Source organism: Taudactylus pleione, unplaced genomic scaffold (assembly GCF_031769625.1).
Source record: "Taudactylus pleione unplaced genomic scaffold, aTauple2 ptg000156l, whole genome shotgun sequence".
Taxonomy (NCBI): domain Eukaryota; kingdom Metazoa; phylum Chordata; class Amphibia; order Anura; family Myobatrachidae; genus Taudactylus; species Taudactylus pleione.
In genome coordinates, this window is record NW_028284558.1 from 12,472,164 (window position 1) to 12,498,471 (window position 26,308).

The 26,308-nt window shown below is 42.2% G+C and overlaps 1 protein-coding gene across 1 annotated transcript in view; it reads left to right on the forward strand.

Annotated features, from left to right (window-relative positions):
- NOSTRIN (nitric oxide synthase trafficking) overlaps window positions 1-20,426 on the forward strand; it is a 79,154-nt gene extending 58,728 nt beyond the window's left edge. The window contains exons 12-16 of the mRNA XM_088474900.1: window positions 2,873-2,961; window positions 7,458-7,583; window positions 11,864-12,104; window positions 14,976-15,053; window positions 20,311-20,426. Of these exons, the coding sequence (XP_088331026.1) occupies window positions 2,873-2,961; window positions 7,458-7,583; window positions 11,864-12,104; window positions 14,976-15,053; window positions 20,311-20,426 (650 nt within the window). The remainder of the gene's footprint in view (window positions 1-2,872; window positions 2,962-7,457; window positions 7,584-11,863; window positions 12,105-14,975; window positions 15,054-20,310) is intronic.
- The last annotated feature ends 5,882 nt before the right edge of the window (window positions 20,427-26,308 follow it).

Genomic DNA, 26,308 nt, shown 5'->3' on the forward strand with positions numbered 1-26,308 from the left:
CAACAATGTCACAAAGCATTTATGGTAGTAATCTATGCTATGCCATACCATCGATGGTTTCAACCATTGAATGTTTGCGCATGCGCAGAAGAAATGAGAATCCATCCATGCACATTGTATGAGCCTGGGGTGGGGCTGGGTTGCTGACTGACAGCTGAGCTCAGCTTGTCAAGTCAGCGAAGAGAACTAGCCCTTTCCGGCACACACACTGTGTTGTATGTGTGTGTAAGCCATGAGTGGCGCAGGGCTGCAGGCTGACAGCCTGGTTACCCTGCACAGCTGTGGCACTCTGTCTGCAAGCAGGTAATCATACCGCCATTGATGGTAAAACTATTGGGCATTGATGAAAGTGGATAAAGATTGACCAGATCTGCATTGTCAATAAAAAAGCAGCTAGTTTAATGGAGAGTCTCAATCTTCAATAGAATTCATATATAGCAAGAGAAGAAATTGAACAGCGCTAATAGTAACCAATGTAGGGGTATTCTAGCTCATCACCACAGAGGTATTAAACTGTAAACAATTTACAAAACTAAATATAAAAATCTAAACGACATGGTTAAAATTATATATAATTTATTCTTATTGCTACATGCTAATAAATAAATCTGATAAAAGATATAAAACCAATAACAGCAAATGAAATAATTGACTGACACCTATTGGATTTAGGACAATTATAAAGTAAAGTAAAAAGGAACTAAAAAATCGCTGTTGAAATATTTCAACAGTACAGCTAAGGCCGTTACACCAGTGCGCTGGAAATCTACCTCCCCCGAACCTTACTGACTGGTTTAAAATAATCGAAATGTATAGATCTATGGATGATATAATATCTCCTGATAAGTTCCAAACCTATTCCATGATTTGGTTTACATCGCTGGAAGTTTGTGAATCTAATAGATACAAATCCCTTCCTAGTGTACCTTAGTTCTCCCTACTTGACAAGTTGCCTGAGAATAGCCCAGTATTTTTTTGGAGCCCTGGTGGTGTCCCTACCATCTTTCTCTCTCCCTGGGGCCTATTCATCAAATGATACAGGGATTGGACGGCTGAGGACTGGGGAAATATTATTTTCTCTGATGAAATCCCTTTCAGATTGTTTGGGGCATCTGGAAAAACGCTTGTCCGGAGAAGGAAAGATGAGCGCTACCATCAGTCCTGTGTCATGCCAACAGTAAAGCATCCTGAGACCTTTCATGTGTGGGGTTGCTTCTCAGCCAAGGGAGTAGGATCACTCACAATTTTGCCTAAGAACACAGCCATGAATAAAAAATTGTACCAAAACATCCTACAAGAGCAACTTTTCCCAACCATCCAAGAACAGTTTGGTGACAAACAATGCCTTTTCCAGCATGATGGAGCACCTTGCCATAAGGCAAAAGTGATAACTAAGTGGCTCGGGAAATAAAACATCAAAATTTTGGGACCATGGCCAGGAAACTCCCCAGACTCATTAAGAACTTGTGGTCAATCCTTAAGAGGCAGGTAGACAAACAAAACCCCACAAATTCTGACAAACTCCAAGCATTGATTAGGCAAGAATGGGTGGCCATCAGTCAGTATGTGGTTCAGAAGTTGATTGACAGAATGCCAGGGCGATTTGCAGAGCGCTTGAAAAAGAAGGGTCAACACGGCAAATATTGACTCTTTGCATAAACTGAATGTGATTGTCAATAAAAGCCTTTGACACTTATGAAATGCTTGTACTTTTACTTCAGTATACCACAGTAAAATCTGACAAAAAGGTCTAAAAACACTGAAGCCACAAACTTTGTGAAAACCAATACTTGTGTCATTCTCAAAACTTTTGGCCATGGCTGTATATTCTGATTGTGACATCTTCTATCTTACACTCCCCAATTTTTTATATTTTTTCCTGCAAACAACTATATATGAATAAATAAATTCCATCCACTCCAACCCATATATCCACTGCTCTGCCCTCACTCTATTATGCTACCTTCACGGACAGATGCTCTGCCCTACTTCACCCCCCACTCTGGCTCAGCCTGCCCCCTGCTCTGTCTGCTGCTCTGTCCCTCCCCTCCTCCAGTTCCATCCTCTCCACCTTTTTTTCCCCCTGCTCCATTCCATACTTACTGCATTCCCGGCGACCCGACAGGCCCTCCTTTGTTCCTGCTAGGCTAGGGTTTCCCCTGTCTAAATATATATATTTATTCTTTATGATTTGGTGCAATTTCTCTTTAGCTTTATCTCCGTCCATATATCCAATTCCATCATATATACTTTCTTGAGGAATTGATGGAATTTTCTCTCTCAACCAACTCATATACAGTATAATGTCTTTATTTGTGATTTGGATTTTATGTGATTTGTAATAATGATTGTCCATTGCCGTGGAGTTTTGTGGCACCTTTCAAATAAGTGATGCATAAGCAGCCCCATTTTACTCACTGGGAAACCAAGTCTGTAAAAAACAAATGCATCCTGCACTCTATAATGTTATGAAATTTCCTATTTACAATGATACAAAAGGACTTTACATCAACTAATAAAGAATTGATACCAGTAGAAAAAATGAAATATTGACAATAGGCAAGGGATTTCACGCTTTTATAGAAAAGTATGAAAAGTAAGTATTGCCCTTGGCATTTCAGAGCTTTATAAATATCCCCTTTATTTCTAAATGATATGAGCCTTTCACATGGTTTTATAATTTGCTTATTTATTTCAGTTCTCTAATAATAATTGTTTGTAAAAACCTACTCTATATTGTTCACATGTATATATTTCCTTAAAAATAAATAAAACGTTTTCATGCAAACCATAAAATTTATTTTGTTCACTAGAAAATGAATATAATAATAATAATAATAATAATAATAATAATAATAATAACTTTTTTTAGGGTTGGAAAAAATGCTGAGAGCCTATAAAGAGAATCCAGCATTTTCAGATGTGAAAAATGAGGAAGAAACAGTTTTTCTTCTAGACGAGGTACGCATTATTCAAAATATATGCAAAGTATGAAAAATGGTGCAGATTTATTCCACCTGGACTTCAGCTCTCTCCTTTCTGCTATTTTTACATTTTTATATTCCCAAGGTTGCTTCTTACCTTTCTGAAATGATTGACCTACAAACCATTCAGAACCTAAATGTTTTTTGTAGGTCTTTTCAGTTTTAGAAAGAATAAATCACCCTATGACTGTGACTGTGGTTTTCATATGCCTGCAGTTTTTAAATCATTTTAGGGGGCAAAACTGATTTTCGGATCTATTTACTAAAGGAAGAAGCCCCCTGATTGGTGAATGCCTGGTATTGCCAATGATAGCTTTCATTGGGTCTTTCATTTGACTATTTAAAATGTAATGACCTCTCAGGTTTATGAAACCAGAAGATCTGTAAAGGAACAAAAATTAAATATATATATATTTTTTTTATAGTCTTTCATATATATTTTCTATATTCGAAAGTGGAACTGGAAGTTCTAGTCCGGGAAATACTATTTCTATTTCATCCTCTATTATCATCTATTTCATTAAATTATATTTGGATTATTGTTTTTTATTTGTATTTATGTTTATTTCTGTTTTCCATTTTTAATTTAATTTTTGTTTATTTTGATTTTATTATTATAGGTATATTTTATATATATCATTTACAGGTACTGTATACCTTCAGTTTGACCCCAATCACTTGGACACGTTAGGCAAATCATTACCTCCATCTTCTAGTGCTCCCATATTTTGTTTTATTTTTCTTTTCCATTTGTACTTGTCTAATGTAAATTAAATTAGGGGATGAATGTACAAAAATTAGTTATAGGGCTCTATGTACTTTCTATGATCGTGCTTGAACACCTTGTTGAGATCAACAGGTGTTACCATTATTCTAATATGCTAGTAAAAGCCAGCCCTAACTGTCACCTAAAAAAAAGCAAAATAATAATAATATATGAATGAATTTCACTTTGCTATAGAAATAAGTTATTCCTGGTGGACCCAATTCATTGCAAATATGTGAACGAGGATTTGGTGATTATGTTACAAAATATATTCGGTATTTAAGAGGTTAAACATGCCTTAACAACTTTGCTCCTTGAATGCATAATAAGCACACATAAGGGGCTTCCAAATTGCAAAGCATCCAATCTCAGACCATTCACAAATCAGTGAAATGTATGCAAGTTGTAGCTTTGTAGAAACGTCTGTGTACAGCAGGGCTGGAATAACAATGGGGCAGGTGGAACTGCAGCTCTGGGCCCTACCATGAAAACAGGCCCACAGGATCCACTGGAGAAAGGAAAAAAATTTTTTACACAGCCTCTCAGCAGCCATCCGAAGTCCAGCACATTTAAATCCCACGATAGCCCCCGCCACTGCCACTCTGCAAGGGGTCCAGGAATCATTGGATTAACACAAATGGTGGTGCAGTGGAAGGCTTCACAAGCCCTCCCTGCGCCACATAAGGTCTCTTCTATGTGACGCCCACTGCTGCGCCCAAAGGGACAGACACACCATGGGACTCAGTGAGCAGTTAGGCAGTTCAGCCTCAGATGTGTTCTCTCAAAGTAGGTCAGGTTTCCTCCTCATCAAGACCTCATCAGGAGCCAGGAGCTCCTACTGAAGTTTTCCTGTGGTGCTGTGCTGCCTCTGCAAAAGCTATGCTATGTGCAGACTGCAGATATATACAGTATATATATATATATATATATATATATCAACATTTTACTCAGTAAATATATTTGTAATGACATTTTCACCAAGTGTCAGCAACAACCCATGTAATCCACACATGCAAAGAAATCAAACAATACTGTAGATGTCCATAAATTAAGTTATGTGTGATAATGTGAAATGACACAGGGAACAAGTATTGAACACATGAAGAAAGGGAGGTGCAAAAAGACATGGAAAGCCAAGACACCAGCTGAAATCTATCAGTAATTAGAAAGCAATCCTGCCCCTTGTCAGTGCAAATTAATATAAGCTGGTTCAGTCCCAACTGATGGCTTATAAAAAGGTGTCTCATTACCAAGGTGTCACACAACAAACATCTCATGATGGGTAAAAGCAAAGAGCTCTCTCCAGACCTTCTCAACCTTATTGTTGCAAAAACATACTGATGGCATTGGTTACAGAATGATTACTAAACTTCTTAATGTTCCAGTGAGCACTGTTTGGGCCATAATCCAGAAGTGGAAAAACATAATTTCACCATAAACCGGCCACGACCAGGTACTCCTCGCAAGATATCTGACAGAGGAGTAAAAAGAATTATCAGAAGAGTTGTCCAAGAGCCAAGGACCACTTGAGGAGAGAATCAGAAAGACCTGGAATTGGCAGGTACAATTGTTTCAAAGAAAACAATAAGTAATGCACTCAACCACCATGGCCTGTATGCACGCTCACCATGCAAGACTCCATTGCTGAAGAAAAAGCTTATTGAAGCTCGTTTAAAGTTTGCTGCACAACATTTGGACATGCCTGTGAAATACTGGGAGAATATAGTCTGGTCCGATGGGATTGAAATTGAACTCTTTGGATGCCATAATGCACACCATGTTTGGAGGAAAAATGGCACTGCACATCACCCCAAAAACACCATACCAACAGTGAAGTTTGGAGGTGGGAACATCATGGTGTGGGGCTGCTTTTCAGCATACGGTACTGGCATACTTCATTTGATTGAAGGAAGGATGAATGGAAAAATGAACCGAGACATTCTTGATAAAAATCTGCTGCCATCTACCAGGATGTTGAAGATGAAACGAGGGTGGACATTTCAGCAAGACAATGATCCCAAACACACAGCCAAGGACACTTTCAATTGGTCTCAGAGAAGAATAACAGAGGGCTTGAATGAACCAGGAGTGGGTTACACCAGAAGGCTGGGGGCTGGCTTGGGTGATGATCACATGCAGTCGGTTAACCTATTACACAGTTTAGGGGTGTGGCTGTGCAGAGTTTATTTAAGTGTTGGGTTGCAGGCTTTAGGGCTCTTTCCTGAAGAAAACTTGGCCAGGAAGGTTAAGTTGTATTGAGTTGTTTAGTACAGTAACTTACATACTGTTTATTCTCTTTTACTTTCTTTTCTGCCTAACTCTGCTGCTCTTTTCTTTCCTTCTCCTGCCTTTTCTTCACATTCCTCCTCTCCCTTTCAGTATTCTTCTCTCTCCTCTCCCTGTTTATTTTAAATTTTCACATCACCAGGTATTGTCCCCCTTGGCAGTGCCATGCCCTGCCCCCGCCACCATGTGGACTTTCAATTGGTTTCAGAGAAAGAAAATAAAGCTGCTAGAATGGCCCAGCCAATCACCTGACTTGAATCCAAATTAAAATCTATGGAAAGACCTAAAGATCAGAGAAGCTGATTCCGACCCGCTCGCTAAAAGCGTTCGATAGTAGCTGCTGATGGTTCACATTGTGAGCATGTGTATACATCGCAGTGCGCATGCGCGAACCACTGCGAAAGATCGGGAAGCGTTTGCTCGCTCAGCATAGACAGCCCAGCTGAATGAGTGACAGGAGAGGCCGTTTGTGGGTGGTAACACGGGCAGGCCACTGGAAACGAGGGAGTGGAGGTTTTGAAACCAGCCGTGTGCCTGAGTGTCTCAACGCTGTTTCAGAGGCGTGAATAATTAACAAGCAGCGTCATAGTACACGTCACCTGGTTGAAATCACTGAAGCAGGCTCCATCCCACCTACCATTTTGACTGCAGCTCTGTCCAGCTACGTCCCCCCTCTGCTGTTGTCCCCCCCAACCACTGCTCCATCCTGCACCCCAGCTCCGTCACGCCACCCCTGCCTCCTGCTCCCATACTTACCCCATTACGGATGTCCGGCGTGTCTTCTCTCTGGCTAGGTCTATCCAATCTCCCTAGCAGTAGGAACCTTTGGAGTGGAAGCGAGCTTCCCAGCTCCCATTGCACATATATGTTTGGGACAGGACAGACCTTTCAGGATTTGATATTTATACGTGTATGTTCTCAGTATAGCTATTAGTAATGTATGGTGTCTTCTTTTAAATAGCGAGATTTCACGTTTATAACATCACTAAGTGATGCTCTTTAATAGAGGTGTTTTATATTTACATCTTCATTTAAGTGGCATTTTTCTATTTTCGCCATATTATGCTCATGGTAACCAGGGGTGTTTGCCTTTGTTCAATTGTAGATTACACTAGAGATAAAAACAGAGAGGGGAGGGAGATTGAGGGGAATCAAGGTAGTTGCACAGCCCTCTCCACTGGCCACACCCCCTGTGCAGACTATACCCCCAAAACACTGGTCACACCCTCACATCGTTAGTGACACCCCCACGGTCCTGGTGCCCCCCACTTGCGTCGGCATACAATAGGCCTTTACATACATTTCAGCTCCAGGCCCATGTATACTTTAATCTGGCACTGGTGTACATATTTTGCCTTTTGATTATGCCTACTGTATGATAGGTAGCTGATATATTCAGTTACATGTTTACTGTGTTGTAGACAAACATGAGAATTAACCTTCTGGAAGCAAATCAATTCAAACTGTCCCTGGCACGGGCAGAACTGGAGCAGAAGCCTCTACCAACTCACCCTTGCAGTGAACGAATGACAAAGTGGAAAGAGAAGGTACAGTAAAACTAGAGTTATAAAAAAATATATATACAGTCCTATAAAACAAAATGTAACCAATGTGTATTACTTTTCCTGATCTAACAAAACACCATGCCAAATCCTCTCAAGCTACAGTATATATTCAGTTGGGAATTATCATTCAGTCTTTACTGATTGTTTTATACATAACACGGCAGTGATGCACTCAGGGGGCTTTCTGAGTACCCAGAACCCCCACTCCCCACGACGTACCCAATTTTATTTCTGAGATGGAGACAGCTTTGTCTAGGGATAGCCGTCAACAATGGTTTGCCACTGATGGTTAATGGTTTTATATCGTTGATGGAGATATATACAGTATGTGTGCTCTATATATGGTATGTAGGGGTCCTGGCAAGATGCCGGTGGACTGGATGCCTGGACGTCAGGATACCAACCCCGGAATCCCGACGCCTGTCAGAATACCAATGCCGGCATCTCGAAGGGATCAAGATACCGACGTTGGCATCCCATAGGTAAGTATGCGGGTTGTGGGACCTTCCGGGGGGGGGAGGGAGTTAGGGTTAGGCACCAACTGGGGAGGGTTAGGGTTAGGCTACAGGGAGGGGGTTTAGGGTTAGGGGTTAGGCAACACCCAGGGAGGGTTAGGTTTAGGGTGCGGGAAGGCGGGTTAGTTTTAGGCATCACCGGAGGGAGATTATGGTTAGGCACCACCGGGGAAGGGTTAGTGATGGGGGGGAGTGGGGGGGAGTTAGATTACTTACCTGCCCCTGTCAGAATCTTCACTATTGGGATGCCACTGTCGGTCTTCTGACCACCAGCATCCCGTACACCGGTATAACATACCGATTCCGGTATGTACGATGTGTCCGAATTAGGCGGTGAGTATCAAGGCGCAAGCATCGGCTGTTTCTGATAGAAGTGTTATGGGAGTCTCGTTGGTGTGTACTTACAGTTCTTTGCGTTTCTGAGTCCTGAGTATGGGAGAGGAACACCTGTTTCTGACCAATCTTTTGCACCTATCATGGGGTTGATACTAATGATGACATTTGCGTCTGCGAATGCTAGAACAGTGGGGAGCATAGGCTTGCATTTTCAGACACACAGATTTGTAAATTAGTTTGGCCGATTGTCGCGTTAGCATATACAATTAGTAAGTACAATTCCAGAGCTACAGTATATTGAAAAGCTGCCCCAGGTTGGGGCTGACTGTGTCTCTAGCAGGCAAAACAACGATAGCAGATATGGTCTAAGCAGCCTTATGGGTTTAATTCCAATTAGATCTGAGGTGGAGCTCAGGACTATATAAGCTTTCCATCACCTGTGGGTGGGATGACTGATGCCGGACCAGTTGGCCGGTGACTAGTGAGGTGAAGTATGTCTAGGCAGTGTTAGGGTCACAAGAGAGTGTGTACTTCTTTTGTTTGAAAGGTTTCAGTAACACTGCATTTATATATATGTATATATATATATATGTATGCAGGGGTGCTGAGAGACGTGCCAGACCCATGGAGGGGGCATGGCCCAATTGAAGGAGGCGTGGTCATGCCCCCTTAGGATAAAAAAATTAAAACCACGGCGCTGTGTGCTGGGGAGGGGGCAGCTGTGAGCCCCTCAGCCCAGCACAAAGCCACAGGGGGACGCGATCAGTGTGATCCCTCCCCCCCCACCTGCACAGGAGACTGTTGCAGCTGCTGCACAGCAGCTGCGAGCAGTCTCCCACTGCAGCACAGCACACAGCATTGTGTGCTGGGCTGCTGTGAGGTAAGCGGGAGGGGGTGGCAGTGCTGGGCCCCTCCAGCAAGACCAGGCCCGGGTAATTAGTATCCACACACCCCCCTCTCGGTGCCCCTGTATGTATGGATAGGTCTGTGCTGCCATTGAAGTGGGTGATTCTTTCTAGTTCCCTCTGGGGACTACCAGGACGCATGCTAGTCCCTTACATTTGTGCTTTTGGGAAATTAAGTATGTTATGTTGCTGTGATTTTCCATTGAAAAAGAAGAGCTGTGGCACAAAGTTTTTGCGCACATGCATACAGTGTGTATCTTAGATGAATAAGTCACAGGGATGCCTCATTCTTATTTGTTTCACTGACACATGCACTGCATGTAAGTGCTCACATTTTTTTTCCAATGGAAATCAGCAGCATACCCTGTTAACTAGAGAGCAAGAACACTTTGCTGCTATCATACTACTCTATTACATTTGCCAGTGCCCTTTATGTAATATTTTGTTACAAGTTGCTGTGTTGATGGCAATGGAGCATTGCAAATAATTTGAGATGTGCGCGGACACCCGTGTTTTGGTTCTAAATCATCATTGTATTTTGGTTTTGGCAAAACCACCCTCAAGTTTTTTGTTTTGGATTTCTTTAAAAATGTATTCAAAACAATCAAGTAATTTGGATAATTTTTTGTTCCTGCACTATAGTTAACATAAATAACATTAATTGCAAGTCAATTTTGACCACTTCACAGCTCACAATATAGTTTTCACCAATATTGGGAAAAAGCTGCAGCAAGCTGGCTGGCTATACTAAGTTACAGAGCAGCAGCACAAACACATGACAGTTTAAAAGAATATAGCTCGTCCATAAAACATAGTGGCACAGCAGTGGCAGAGAGGATGTAATTTTAATAATCTATATGACCCTATAGAATGTTTTCATTAATCAAGAACTAATAGCCTAAAAAATAAAAGCCTACACACCAACACGTTTCTTCAAACAGCAAATCACAGACCTCAGGCCAAATGATAATTGAAGAAAATAGAAATTTATGATAATTAATAAATTAATCATAAAATTCTCCAACCAGAAGATCACAGGCCTCTGGCCAATACAGGTGATTCAAGGCAGAGGAATAACCTAGCAGAAAAGATAACAAATTAATAACTTAAAAATATATTGGAGGTGAGGTACTAAGGATTAATGGAAGTTAAAGCACTGATAAAAGGGAAAGTAAGTTGAAAATATGGAAAAAAATATTGAAAAAAACAAGCATCCAAATGTATTTCAAAAACACTGAAGCCAAACAGCAAATCACAGTACTCATGACAATATAAATGGATAATTATAGAAAGTAGAAATTCATAATTAATTAATAAATTAGTTAATCACAAACTTCTCCACCCAGCAAGTCACATGCTTCAGGCCGATACAAGTGATTGGAGGTGGAGTACTAAGTTTTAGTGGAAGGAAAATAATTGATAAAAAGGAAAGTAAACTGGAAACATGGAAAAAATTATTAAATAAACAAGCATCCAAATGTGGGTTTTCAAACACACTGAACCTAACCAGCAAATCACAGGCCTCAGAATAGAAATTGATAATTGTTGAAAGTAGAAATTGAGGATCACTTAGTAAGTTATGAGAGCATAGTGGTGATATTCTTGTGGGGACTTGTAACCTTGTCTTCATGCTGTCAGAATTTTGCTTTTTATTAATATAACACAACTACACCCAGTAAGTACAGTAATATATGCTGCCTCTCCAAAACATTCCTGTGGATCACAGGGTTCGAAATCAATGTATATGCCTGCTAGCAGGCACCTTTTCATAGCATGCGTGTCGTGATTTGCCCAAGCGGCACCAAGGATACAAGAGGACAAGTCTGTAAGTTTGAAATCACACAGTCTCTGCCCTCATACACAACTGACAATATATACTGCAGTGTAGATGCAGATAGATATCCTTGTGAAAAACAAATGTAAGTGCAGCTCACTTCAAGTTCACTTCTAACAAACATTACTCAAAAACCTGTTTGCACTGGATTGCAGGTGCTACTAGTGGTCTGACAAAGAAACACACAGTGACAGTGGCCTATTTGCATCTTGTACTGGATTGCAGTTGCTAGCTAACAAACACATACACAGTGACATAGATGCCTGCAGTTGTTTTACCCCCTTACCACCCACTCCATCTGTCTACAAATCTCTCTATTGGTGTCTATTGAAGCAAAACTATAACCCACACTCTCTTCATACACTCTCCTGTATGAAATGGCACCTGATCACTAAGGAGGGACTCTTATATGCAATCTTATTTGCAATGAAAAACACTTTATTCCACTCAGAACCAGCAAGTTCAGGTGCGTTCGGTTTTTTGCAAAACCAAACAGCTTATCTCTACACAAATAATCCCCTTTGTTGTGTATTTGCTGTTCCATTTACCATAAGCTATACAGTAGCTATTGCAATGCCTTTGGCTACAGGCTTTCAGTGAGCGGGAGAAGTTTGCTTAGGTAATATTTGGTAGAATGTACTGTTACAATGTTTCTGTATTTATTACTCACAGGGGAGCCAGCTCTGCTCAGTGCAGATATCTCGTTCAATAAATACCTCCAAACTGATGCGTGCTCAGAGTATGAGGATGTCCAACAGAAGCTCTGGGTATAACAGACAACCATCGTATGAATATGTGGCAGAATCTGACTACATCGAATCTCCCAACAAACCTCCAAGAGGTTTAACAAAAAGATCTTCTAAGAACATGCGAGGATCAATGAGGGAGCGTGAGTGCAACGCTCAAGAAAACGGTAACAATATGTATTATAGCTAAAGCACATATGTCAGAGGTTCCCAAACTCGGTCCTCAAAGCACCCTAACAGTCCAGGTTTTAAGGATAACCATGCTTGGGCACAGGTCACTTAATTAGTACCTCAGTATTCTGATTTAACCATCTGCGCTCAACCATGGATATCCTTGAGGACCAAGTTTGGGAACCTCTGGCGTATGTTATCAGCAGGTTAAAGATGAGAGACATTGTGTCCACCCAGAGCAAGGATCAAATCAAAATTGGGTTCTCAACACTTAACTTAGTTGAAAATTGTTATAAAAAAGACAAAGTATTGAGCTGTGAAATGAATATCTAATATGAAACTAATAATGACGTATGCATGGCCACTCGCTCCCCTCTGATAACTGCTCTGGTAACCAGATGCTGAGACTTGCAGCACATTTTAATGATCCTCCTAGAGTGGCTGTAAACATAGGAACCAGTTCTGTGGCTGCTTGATGACCCCGTCTATGCATGGCATTTTCAAGTCTCATAGGGGGAAGGGAGGTGATCCCCAATTATTTTAAAATGCTGGTGCCCATGACTGTGAACGCAAAGAACTTTTGAGCCTATTAACTAAGCCTTGAATGGAGGTACAGTGGACAAGGATAAAGTACCGCTAGACCCCTTTATTCAGAACCTCTTGCAAAGCAACTGCATCTGCTATTTTTCACACTGTGCATCCCGAGGTGACTATTCACATTTTACAGATCTGCGGGGTAATTCAGAGTATCATGGAAGTCAGCCCGATCTCCACTAGTGGCTAGATGGTTGTAACCAGCATACCGTAAACTTGTTGTGGGCATGTCTTTGGCATGTAGACGAAATTTTGGCCTATTCAGCTGTAAATGTACATAAAGATCAGGCTATTTCAGATGGACCTTTGCACCCAGGATAGGGTTGGTGCAAGTCCTCGCTGATAAAGATGATGGCTGCTCTCACAGGCAGATGTATAGGGGCAGTACACAGCCACATACAGTAGATGAGGCTGACTCTGAATGTGGGTGGACATCTGGGACTATTTTCAATCAGGGAGTGTAGTCAAAGATGCTGCTGGTTGCATGCGGCTCTAAATCACACCAATTGGCTATAAACAGCCATGATCATCACGTGTGACATAAATGCGCTGAAGCCTGCGCCGGAGCAGGGCTCGTGGCTACCCTGTGCTGACCCTGCCACTGGCAGGAGACAGAGGAGAGCTTTATACGCTGCAGGGTGCATGCCCAGAGCATCCTCTGGATGCTCTGAGCAGCACTGAAGCGGCACTACTGGCCCCTCCCTACAGCCCTGGCTGAAGCTTAATATCTATAGAAAATAAGCATGCCTTTTTCTAGTTATTATATCTTTGTAGTCCAACCCATATTTAGAAAATCATTATAGATCGATCAACTGACAAATTTGTGTGTATAGACTACATGCACTAATGCCATTACTACTCAGACCAGCCAACACTCCCATCCATTTGGATTTTCATCCATCAAATTTTTGCTCCACCTTCTGGTGCAATTTATGTTAGTGCAAATGCAACACCAAAAAGGATGTTGGAGCTCACGTTAGCAGATGCCTTCTTATCTATAGAGTGATGCTCCTTGTGAATGTCTTGGGGTTCTGTCCAGTAGAGCAGAGAATACAGGGCCTGATTCAGACCCGCTCGCTAGGATGCGTTCACTGGTAGCCTGCCTATGTTTGCAATCTGCGCATGTGTATAAGTCACAGTGCGTGTGCGCGAACCAGTCCATGCAATCGCCTCGCTAGAATGAGTGACAGGACAAGCCATTTGTGGGTGGTGACAGGGGTTGTTCGATGGGAATGGGAGTGTGGTAGTGCGAACGCAGGTAGTGTCTGTGCATCTGAACGCAGTTTCAGGGGCGTACATAATTAAGACGCAGCGTCATAATACATGTCACATGGCAGAATTACACACTGAAGCACTCGCAGTGCATGCGGTAGGGTATGGTCAGCCACAAGTGCTGCGTATGGGTCAGATGGTAGTCGATGTTACCGATTGTTGAATTCACTTCCTGGAGATGACGTGTGTTACTAAGGGAAAGTGGGCATCTTAATACTGGTGGGCATCTGCATACACACTGCGATCGCACGCCAAGACATAGTGGGCGTGCTAATGCCTTGCCGTGTGATCGCGGGATTTGCATACTTTGGCAGCTGACGGCTGCGAGCGAACGTATCTAGCGAGCGGGTCTGAATCAGGCCCACAGTTCCTGGATCCAGCACAAACATCTGGAAAAACAGTATTGTTCTGTACCCAGCCATATACCATTGAGTTTGGTGATGCAGGTGTATGGTCATATTGCACCGTGATCTTGCCAGTGAGCTGAACAACATCATTGAAACATGCATTGGCAGCTCTATATATTCAACACTGCAATGACTGTAGCACAAACACAGGCAAGAATATGACTGTGTTTTAGCTTGACTGTTCCTTTGTAGGGGTTCCCTGACTTTTGGGAACCCCTACACTCACCCTAACTAGTCCATCCTTGCCTCATATTGGTGCTAGTCAGGAATCCCTCCATGATCACACTATTTAGCCAACTGTAGTTCCCTCAAATGTTCAGTATTGGCATCGGTAACCTTCCATACTGTATTGTGGAATGAGGAAGTAATGTGTCATTTGTAGTTGGACAGTCATGGATCCAGACACATTTTGTGTAGACACTGCTGTCCAGTGACAAGCAGCATGTTACTTTCCCATTCATCCTCATTCTTTGATACTAGAAGCCTATGCAGTTTGTAAGATCTGCGCAATAGGTGGGGGCTTAGTAACTAAATATATGACTTGGAGCAACCCCATTAACTCTAATGTCCTAGCATTATAATTTCTTTTTACAGGAGAGCAGGATAATGGTTCATGCCGTGTCTTATACCCTTATGAGCCACAGAGAAAAGATGAGCTGGGCTTGAAAACAGGTTTGTATGACAATCCATATTGACATATTCTACCGTTGAGGCAACATTCCGAATTCTAAAATGATAAAAGGATGAGCAAAACTATTGACTGTGTTATGTAATTAAGTGTAATATAAATCGCATAAGGGATAGCTTGCTGGTCATATGATCATACACACTAAGTAACCTCAGAGAGAAATGGGTCATGTATAAAACCCTGGGTTAATTATGGAAACTGATGTATAGACACATTGTTTTATCTTCTAAACCCAACTATACCAATTATAGAATTTGACTGGTTGCTATGGGTTACAGTGCATTTTTCCGTGCACCAGTTTATAATGAATGTTTTCCATTTTATATTAGTTTTATAAAAAAAGAACTTCACATGTGAACATAACACTTCGATATGTTCAAGATTAATATTAGCGACCAGCAGACATTTCAACATCTGTCATCATCTTAGTACATGTCCCACATCCACATATTGTTTATGCAAATAGTCCCCATTAGTGGCACATTCAGTGTGATGATAACGTCTATTAACCACATCAAAACCCATATTGTACAGAATAGTTTTGTCTGTTCATATACCCTGATGTCTTTACTTACAAAGACAGGGAGTTTTGTCCTGGAGCTTTCTCTGTCTTATTGGTGTGTATAAATAATATAATTTCCTCTCAGCTATGTGGTTATAAAATGGAAAGAAAAGAAAACGAGATCATAGTGTATATACTATTGTACAGTGGTGTAGGTGTATGGTGGAATTTATAAACACTCATATAAATGACAAATGCGCTGAACAATCTTAGCACTGTTGTCCTGTAGTGGTTGCCCCGCAACAGTGTGTCCTCTTTACATATGGGTGTTCAGTGTTGTGGTTCCAGTACTCAGGAGATGGGGAAAAAAGTAAACAACATAGTGTACAGTATATCCTCCAACCCAATGATGGATAAAGATGCTTACAGAGGTTGCTATCACCTTTAGTGAATAATTTGGAGCTGTGGACATTCACTTGTCTAACCCGATGTCCAGGACCGGGCAGCCCGTCTGGCACTTCTGGCAAATGCCAGAAGGGCCGATGGCCAGATGGGCCAGTCCGGCTGCAAAGTGCAAACTCCGGGCCGAGCAGCTCTGCCTCCCGGCGCTCGGCCTCGGAAAAACTAACTATCATTCAACAGTTGTCTGCCATGACCATGGGATGAGACCACAGTGATTTTGGGGGAATGGTATCATCAGGTGATAAGTGTCAGGTGTGTTAGGTACAGCACAATTGTCACTTATATTGACCATCAACGTGTACTATTAAAGCATTTACCATAGACAAAATACATTTCTGTACAGTCTCTGCATACATGTACAGATAACAGACATTGCTATACACAGGGGCTGGCTGGCAACTTTCAGCCTGGGGGGCAACACAGCCAAGTGGCCCCGGCTTTCTCCCCCCCCCAAAAAATCAACCTGTGAAAATATTTTTTATATATAATTTCAACGACCAGCACTCCACCAAAACATGTGTAAAGAAAGTACATTGCCTTGGTGCCCTCCCCGACGATGTAGTCTCACGGTACAATATCGGCAAACAATAGGTCATCTTAATACCAACGTTTGAATCTCCTTTATTTATTAATTTATTATTTAGGGTCCTTGAGGAAGATCTCCAATATAGGAGATCGAAATGTTGGCATTAAGATGACCTAGTGTAACTTTATTGTATGGATTGGAGTCCTGTGAGTGCTGCCATCTGTTTGCTTATATAAAAGCAAAGCATATAAATACCCGTCCACTACCACTTTGGCTGTCCTTTTTTAAAAAAAAAAATAGTCTCAATAGTCTAGTAAGTTGATCCTCCACAACACGTCAGGAATTATAGCACTCAGGAGCTCATTCAGACCCTCTCGCTATGATGCGAATGCTCGTAGATGACCGATCACATTGCGTATGTGCGAACCACAGCGAGAGATCAGGAAGTGTACTCTCGCCCAGCATAGACAGCCCAGCTGAGTGAGTGGCAGGAGAAGCCATTTGTGGGTGGTGACAGGGGCAGGCCACTAGAAACGGGGGGGGGAGAGGTGCGACCGCAGGAATGCCTGAGTGTCCCAACGCTGTTACAGAGGCGTGCATAAATTACAGGCAGTGTCATTGTACACGTCACCTGGTTGAAATACACACTGAAGTGATCGCAGTGCTTGTGGAAGGGTATGGTCAACCTTAATCGCTGCGATCGCATCCGATGGTGCTCGATGTACCAATGGTTTCAAGCACTTCTAGGAGATGACGTGTGCAAGTGGGCGTCTTATGAATGGTTGGTGGGTGTCTGCATACACACAATGATCGCACGCCAAGACATAGTGGGCGTGCAAATGTCTTGACGTGCGATGACCTGCCTTGCTGGGCGTGCGCTGGATTTGCATACGCATCGAGCGAGCGTTCGCATCTAGCGAGAGGGTCTGAATGAGCTCCTCAGATCCTTAATTGTGGACTGCAGCTCCCCTATTTGGACCCGGGATTCACATGACATAAAGTATCTGTAAATATGAAAAAGAAGAAAAGGGGGCACTCTGTCGTGCATGAAGCAATTTTATTCATATGGCATAAAAAATGTCTCCAAGTATCGAGATAATATGCTTGTACCAGATTAATTAACACTGTGGGCTGGATACCACATGACATTTCCTGCACCCCACACTGGCAATGTTCCACCTTGGCTGTTTTTCTCCCGGGAGAAGCACACTGCACCGTAAGTCAGCTCACCAGCCACGACACGGTGGGACACTGGGACTCCACGCCACGTAGAAGACACCAAGGGCTGTACACACTGCGTCAGTCAAACCACACCCTAATGCTTATTTCACACTGACAAAGGGGGGGTCCTGAGGTGTCGGGAGGGGGCTGCCCTAATGATGGTGGGAGGGTAATAAGTGGTGGCTGCAGTGTTCCCAGTTAGGGACACAGTGAGCTAGATGTGGGGGTAAAAACTGGGGGGGGAAGTGATATATGAGGGTGACACTGGGCTGGATGGGGGACAGTGTGATGAGAGAGGTACTAGGCTGTAGAAGGGGAATGGGAATGGCTGGAGTGTTCTAGGTGAGAAGGGGGCAGTGGGCTGGTTGGGAAGGGGAGGAGACACTGGGATGGTTAGGTGGGATACACTGGAATTTGAGAGATCAGTTATAGATGGTAAGGGACACTGGGCTGGACAAGGGGAAGACAGTAGGGTCAGTGAGAAGGGGTATTACTGGGCTGAAAGCACTAACCTGGACTTGCTGCTGTTCCACTAGACGGCATGTCTGGTCCTACAAACACTCTCCAGCACCGCACACGCTGTCTGCTGCCTCCTGAGCAGCCCCGCTTAGTCTCCATCTCCCTTCTGCGGTTGCTGCTGGGATTAGGAAGGGGACGCTGCCTCACTTTATGTCCAGTGTCTGTGGAACTTTTCTGGACCGTAGGTGAGGGGGAGGGGGGGGCCGCGAGGGGGGGGGGGTCAGGCCGGCTTGGCTGGAAAATAGATAATATGCTGCGCCTGCCCAGGAGTGCAGCCAGCCAGCCACAGTCAGAGGCAGAGCTGTGAGGAGTCACTGAAGGCGGGGCCTCCCCCCAGCTCCCTCTCTTTCTAGTTGTCATCACTGAGGGCCGGCTCCCGATAAGCGCTGCCTGGGGCACATGTTTAAGAAAAATAAAACAAAACTGTCCAGCTCACCAGAATCTGCCCTTGGCCAGGAGACATGCAGAGGATGCTCCCCGGCTGCTTAGTTTGTTACACGAACTTCAAAAACTCCCGCTCTGATTATCCGCTTTACACAAACTGAGTGGCCGGGAAGCATCCACAGCATGTCTCCCCGGTGCCAGTGTGTATGGAGCATAAGGCAACTGGGCCCCATAAAACTGGATTCATACCGACCCGGGGGGCAGATGGCACCCTGCCCCCCAGCCCAGTCCGCCACTGGCTATACAATTGTATGGTGAGGCCATTGCAGTAGCTATTATTGAAAAATTATAAGCGCTCTTTTGTGGCTAATTGTTTTTCCATATATCTGTAGGCATAAGCGTAACTACCGTAGGTGCATGGGGTGCAGCGGCTATGGGGCCCAGAGCTTATATACATTTTTCACCATTGGGTGATACATAGGGGCCCTTACAGACTTTGCTATGGGGCTTTCAAATACCTAGTTACGTCCAAGACACCATATTTGTGCTAATAAAACATCTCCTCTTTTGACAGAAGGAGACATTTAGCATGAACCAAAGTGCCAAATACTGCGGGACTTGCTGATGATTAATAACTTACAATTGCTAATACATTGGTGGCATGGAAAGGATGAAAGCACTGATTGCTTTACTCTGATGTTTATTCATGCACGGCAAAACAGATTAGCATCTCTGAATCAGTAACTGCATACTTATCGACCTTTTGGTGGCTCCTCCCCATGTGGGGGCGTGGCACTGTGGAGGTGGGCTGGTCTGAGGTGTGATGACGCAACTGCATCATTGTAGCCCTGCCCCCTCTATACAATGCCGCAATTATCGGCATAGTGAAGTGGGGTGGAGCCATGATGACGCAATTCAACATGAATTTGCGTCATCGTCCGTTGCCCCGTGTGGGTGGACCCAGCCTCCGGGAGACTTGCCTACTTTTCCAGATGGCCAGGAGCACCACCCGATTTTCAGGAGCCAGGAGGATAGACAAGTATGGTTAATTGCAAATATTAATCTAGGACACTGTCATTATGTACAGAGAAAGATGTGCTATGGTGGCCCAAAGATTTATTGGAGGACATTTCTGAGTAGTTGGAGGACATTTCTGAGTAGTTCTCCACAGGTACAGTAACTGTATAGAAAATGTTATGGTCTATACTCTACAGCAGCCAGTCAGATTTAGGGGTCTATTTACTAAGCAGTGTTTGGAGACAGAGTGAAAAGTGATAAGAAAGTGATAAGGTGCCAGGCAATCAGCTCCCAACTGTCATCTCACAGGCTGTGTTTTAAAAATAACAGTTGGGAGCTGATTGGCTGGTACCTTATCACTGTCTTATCACTTTTCATTCTGTCTCCTAACACTGCTTAGTAAATAGACCCCATAAGCTGTAATTTTTCTTGTACAATTTAGAATATTAAAGCAAACTCTGGTATCAACGAGCAACACCTCCTTATCTTCACATTTGCCTGTGGTATGGCTTTTACTAATGCCCAGAAAATGTTAATGTACTCTTTATTTTAGTGGTTGTCTGAAGATTAATGTAGTATACTGTAATAACATAACAATTTGTCTGCACAGGTGATCACCTTGTAATTCTTTATAAAGATGACGATGGGTGGTGGTACGGGACCCTTAATGGAAATAAAGGCTATTTCCCCTCTACATATGTTGAAGAAAACACTGAGGATGCATAAAAGAGAATGTATACAGTAGAACTGCATTTATCTCACTAAGGCGTCGATGTACTAAGCCTTGGAGGGATAAAGTAGAGAGATATAAGTACCAACCAATCAGCTCCTAACTGTCTATTTTCAAACACAGCCTGTAAAGTGACAGTTAGGAGCTGATTGTTTGTTCTTTATCTCTCTCCACTGTATCTCAATCCAAGGCTTGTACATCTACCCTAAAATTAGAGTTTGTATATATTCATTTCAATTGTTTTACGTTTACAGGTTGCTGTTATATGAATCAAAGTGTGCAGAAATATGTACTGTATTATGCCTTTTTCATTTCATACAAAGCCCATTTAGCTTTGAGATATATTAAGCTCTGTGAAGACAGCAAATGTTTACCTACAAATCTACAGTGTTGTTAAATATTCTCATATGTGGAAATATCCTGCTGTGTAAAAGAAATAAAATTGAACTTCTACCATTTATTTAATTATCAAAGCTTATATTACTTTCAATTATTGTTTTTGACACAATGCTATCTTTTGCATATCTTTCAACAACTTTTAGCTACACGTCATCTAGTTACAGTGCCACCTGCAGGCCTAAAAAGGTATTGCTACCAATAAATATATTAATAGGACCATGATAATAGTAATAAAGGAGTTTTGTGCTGTAAATTCTACAACATTGTAAGCTATTCATGCTTTCTGATAAAGTATCTAGAGATGATTGAAATATTCATAATCAATGATTGCAATATTCTGCATTTGGTGTGAAAAATTTGTAATAAAAAATAAGTAAACCCAAATGCAAAATTTCCCTACCTTCTTTGTTCTACCTGGAACTCCTCAACTCACCCTTTTTTACCCCACCCACAGGGCTGGACTGGCCATTTGGCACTTCTGGCAAGTGCCAGAAGAGCTGATGGCTGGAAGGGGCCGGTACAGCACGAAAGCCTGGCCGAGCACCTCTGTCTATCAGTGCTCGGCTGGCATGCAGAGAAATACTGCCCAACCTGTCCCTGCCCAACCACATCACACAGCAGAATGCAGTGAGCCCTAGATCTATTTATTTTACAAATCCAGAGCAAATCGGGCAATGGTGAAACAAACGGGCAACCCACAAATTGTATAGTCGGAACTTCGTACCTTTACTAAAAGACCTTTTCAACACCAAATTCAATTTGCTATAAATTTTACCACAGCTTTTCTCATCAATACCCAGCTGGACTATCACAATTAAGGCCCCCACCCTACCTTTTCTTTGATTCCTATTTGATGCTGTTAATATACTGTATGTGAGCAGCCTCTATCCCACTGAAGTCATTGTTCCATCTTTCCCTACTGTAAACTGCCCTTTTTCCTGAAAGGAAAGAGGATATGCTATCAGAGTGGCAGTTTCAGGGAGGACCAGCAGGTGGCAGTATGGCAGACCGAGACAGAGTAGCTGGTGGGCTTGTGGCCTGAGGGAAACACTAAACCAGGCCTGGCCAAACTGTGGCTCTCCAGCTGTTGTGAAACTACAAGTCCCAGCATGCCCTGCAAAAGTTTTGCTATTAGGGAATGCTAAAACTGTGGCAGGGCATGCTGGGATGTGTAGTTTCACAACAGCTGGAGAGCCACAGGTTAGTCAGGGCTGCACTAAATGTTTGCAATATATGTGATTCAATATACAGGATAATGTACACTCTTGCATAAACTATATTTTTAAAAACATGAGTTCAGAGATTATCTGAAGGTACAAGGATGTACATTAGGTTCAAGGAAAATATGGTGTGATCTCCAAATATGTGTAATATTTACAGTAGGAGTTGTGTTCTTTATGGAGTGCAAATTTTCCTAACGAACACTGAAGTTAAGACATCACAACTCACTGGTTATAACAATGGCATCGGATCTCACCTGAGGCTGTTTCACATATATTACTTACAAGAGTTGTTACAAATGTTAGCATCATTGTGCATTATTGGCAAGATAACATATAGGGCTCGATTCAATTCAGCGCAATGCCAAATATAGCTATTCAATTCCCAGCACTATTTGGTCAGACTAAAGGACTTCTTCTCGCACCCCCCAGAGGGTGCAAGGAGAAATGTGACAAAAGTTCTGGCTGCGTGGCTGTTTTGCGGCGCTAACGCCACGCTGCCGGCACTTTAGTCGGAGAATGCCGGTTCTCGCGACTAAAACCCATGTTAAGTCGCGAGAACCAGCATTTTCTGACTTAACTGGCAACTGTTGGAACAAACAGCGCAGTGAATTGAATAGCTCCGGGAGCACTCTCCCGGGCTATTCAGCTTTGCACTGAATTGAATCGAAGCCATAGAATGGGTATATTCATCATAATGAAAAAAGTATATATTTTATTTTTGCAGAATATATATAAAGAAATCTTTATGTTGGTGATAGTCATTGATTTTTTTTAAATCCCTGTATTTAAATTTATTTTAAAACATACAGGAATGAAATACAGGACATGTCTAGCAATTCAATTTAATGTCTGTGAATATCTTTCTTACATCATGCAGTGACATTGAATTACTTTAATATGTAACACCAATGATTTTAAATTGTAAAATATGTCTGCAACAATAAAATTCAATGAAATTAAAGCAATTCAGCTATTTCCAAATTCTTCCCGCACAAAAAAAATTCTGCATTTATGCTGGGACAGACTAATAAGTATGGTATATGGCAGAAGGCAAAAAGGTACCTGTATTTCATCTAAAGTGCTGGAGGTCTTGTAACCAGGAAAGATTCTCCCTGGTCCATAAAGTAACTGTTACAGCCTGCTGATACAGGCGGGTGTATTAAATATACTGTACAAAATGAATGGCGATGGAATAACTTCATGAAGCACTATGTTTGTATGTGTATATATATAAATATATATATATATATATATATATATATATACTGTGTATATATATTAGAGATGTGCGCCGACCCCCGTGTTTTGGTTTTGAATCTGGATCTCTCCTGGTTTTGGATCTGGATTGGTTTTGCCGAAACCTCACCTCCGTGTTTTGTTTTTCGTATTTTGGTTTTGGTTTTGGATCTGGATTTTTTCTTAAAAAAAAATAAAAAAAACAGCTAAAATCACATAAAATGGGCCTTTTTTTGTTCCTACAGTATTAATAACCTCAATAACATTAATTTCCACTCGTTTCCAGTCACTTTTGACCACCTCACAGCTCACAAGGGGACCAGGAAGTGTGCTTTCCAAAAATAAATAAACAAATGACTTAAATAATGCTTTGCAAATCTTCTATAAACTGGCATTTCCGAACCTGTAGAGGGACATAAAAAAAACATAGTTCAAACTGCCGTTGTTCCCACTGTCCACTGTCCACTACAACCATATGAGATATATTGTGAACAAGCGGAACTGAGCAGCAAATGCAACATTTCGGACCTATGGTTTAAGTATTACATTGTGCGGCTGCGCCATGCCTGCTTGCTGGCATTTTTTTTTCATCCCAGAAGGAGACCACGAAGCGTGCTTTCCAAAAATAAATCTTCTGTTCTGTAACGGAATTTTTCCAGCCTGTAAAGGGACATTAAAAAAAACAGAGTTAGTTAGTGGCCTTCAAATTGCCATTGTTCCCACTGTCTTGGACTGGAGCAACCATGGCGACTGAATTAGTGTCATAAGGAAGAGGAGGCTGCAAACTGGGTGTCATGTTATGAGTTGGCCATATGGGGTATGTTGCTGTTAAGGGATCAGGCTGGTTATCAGTGGACACATTACAGTTTTTGTTATTCTGGGTTTCCATCTCCTGAAGGGTGATTACCAACAGACAGACACTACCTACCTATCAGCTCAGGCATAGACAGTTACTGAGGAACAGAGCTCTGTTCTCTGGACGGAAGCCAAATAGGTGGGAGCCCCTGTTCCAAGTCCAACATTTGAAACTCTTATTCCCTCCACATCATCTATGATAGAAGAAAAAAATTTCATTGGGGACATCTAGCTCCTCTTTCTATACCCTGCTTACCCTTTTTGGACAGTAAGTCCAGCATGGATGGTTTGGAAGAAGAAGGCCTAGCAACAGAGGGGTATGGTCATTATCAAGACCTGGTCCCCCCAGTGGGTGTAGTCTGGGAGGTATTGGTTGGCATGCAGGGAGCAGAATAACAAAGGCCTCCATGTTGTCTGTGCTTACTATTCCGTATTTCAGTTTGCCATTCAGGTAGGAATAAACTAGTGGGCTACAGAACACAGTGATATAATCACTGGATGTCTTAGTGCATTCAGGCCAAATACGATCCATGAATTCCCAGACAGATTCCGGACAGATAAATCCTTTGCTTGTAATAATCCCTTGTAAGAAATCCCTTGAAGTTCAGCACCTAAAGCATCTTTTTTTTCATGTTCTCTGAGGCCTCTCCTGACTGTGAAGAAAGATTCTCCACACTGTAGTCTTCCATTGTGACTTTTTAATGGTGATTTCAATGTTGTCCACTGGCTGAGATCCATCTCATCTGAGGGTTGTGTTTTCCCCATGCAAATGAGACAATTCACATCCAGATGGTGACTCTTATGTTTAGCCGTGGTGTCAGTCTCTCTTTTGGCTGAATTAGGCTTTATTTTTTTTTACAAATATAAGCTTTAGTTTTTTAGAGCATATAACTTTATAAGCTGTTAGGATAACATTTCTGCTATGTTTAAGATTAAAAAAAAAAAACTTTTTGTAACCCAATAACTTAAAAAAAAGTTTTCATTGCAATATTCATGCAGCCCCTTGACAGACAGCAGCACAGCACCCCTGCACAGCTATGCCGATAACGGGTGTGGCTGACACGCACACAAAAAAATAGTTTATTTATTATTTTGGGCAACAGACCCTCGACAGACAGGAGCACAGCACCCCTGCACAGCTATGCTGATGACAGTGACAGCCAGGTGTAAAATTGATCATAAATTAATTTAAAAACAATTCATTGGGTGCAGCCCTTGGCTGTTAAATTGCTCATAAATTAATTTAAACATAAATCATTGTTTCTTAAACCAACCATAATATTAATTTAAAATGTCAAGCAGCAATGCCCCAACCAGCACATAATGGAAAGGAAAAAGGTGCAAGATGGAATAATCCTTGGGCCCTCCCACCCACCCTTATGTTGTATACAAAACAGGACAGTTTAACAAACCAATCATTTCAACTACAAGGACTGCCAATTGTGGCCGAAATGATTGGTTTGTTTGGACCCCCATAAAACAAGCTGCCAATCTGCTTTGGACATGGAAAAGAAAATAATCCCATACACAAACTGGCTTTACATTACAAATCATCCTCATCCTCGTCATCCCCATCAGTGTGTACATCCTCTTCTTCACACAATATTAATTCATCCCCGCTGGATTCCACCATAGACGCCTCTGTATTTTTTTATGTAATTGTTGGTCGAGGTCTTCCTTGTGGAATTTGTAATTCATTTTAATGAACATCATCTTTTCCACATTTTGAGGAAGTAACCTCCTACGCTGATCATTGACAAGGTTGCCAGTTGCACTGAAAACTCTTTCGGAGTTCACACTGGAGGGTGGGCAACATAAGTAATGCAAAGCCAGTTTGTGTATGGGACTCCAAATTGTCTCTTTTTCCTGCCAGTACTGAAAGGTCTGACATGTCTATTAGGATGTTATCTCTGAAATAGTCCTCCACCATTCTGTGAATGGAGACCGTATCACACATAGTCACGGTAGAAGACATGTCACTAGTAGGCAGTTCTCTCAGGCCCGACCAGATGTCATTTTTTGGTGACTGATCTGATGACCAGCAGGCATTCTGTAAGGAAAATTTAGTTTTTTCCTGGCAGCTGTTGAAACTGAAGGAGGAGATGAAGGCGTGTCACATGTGGCTGCAGCTGACAATTTTTTGACCAACAGTTCTTTGCATAGTT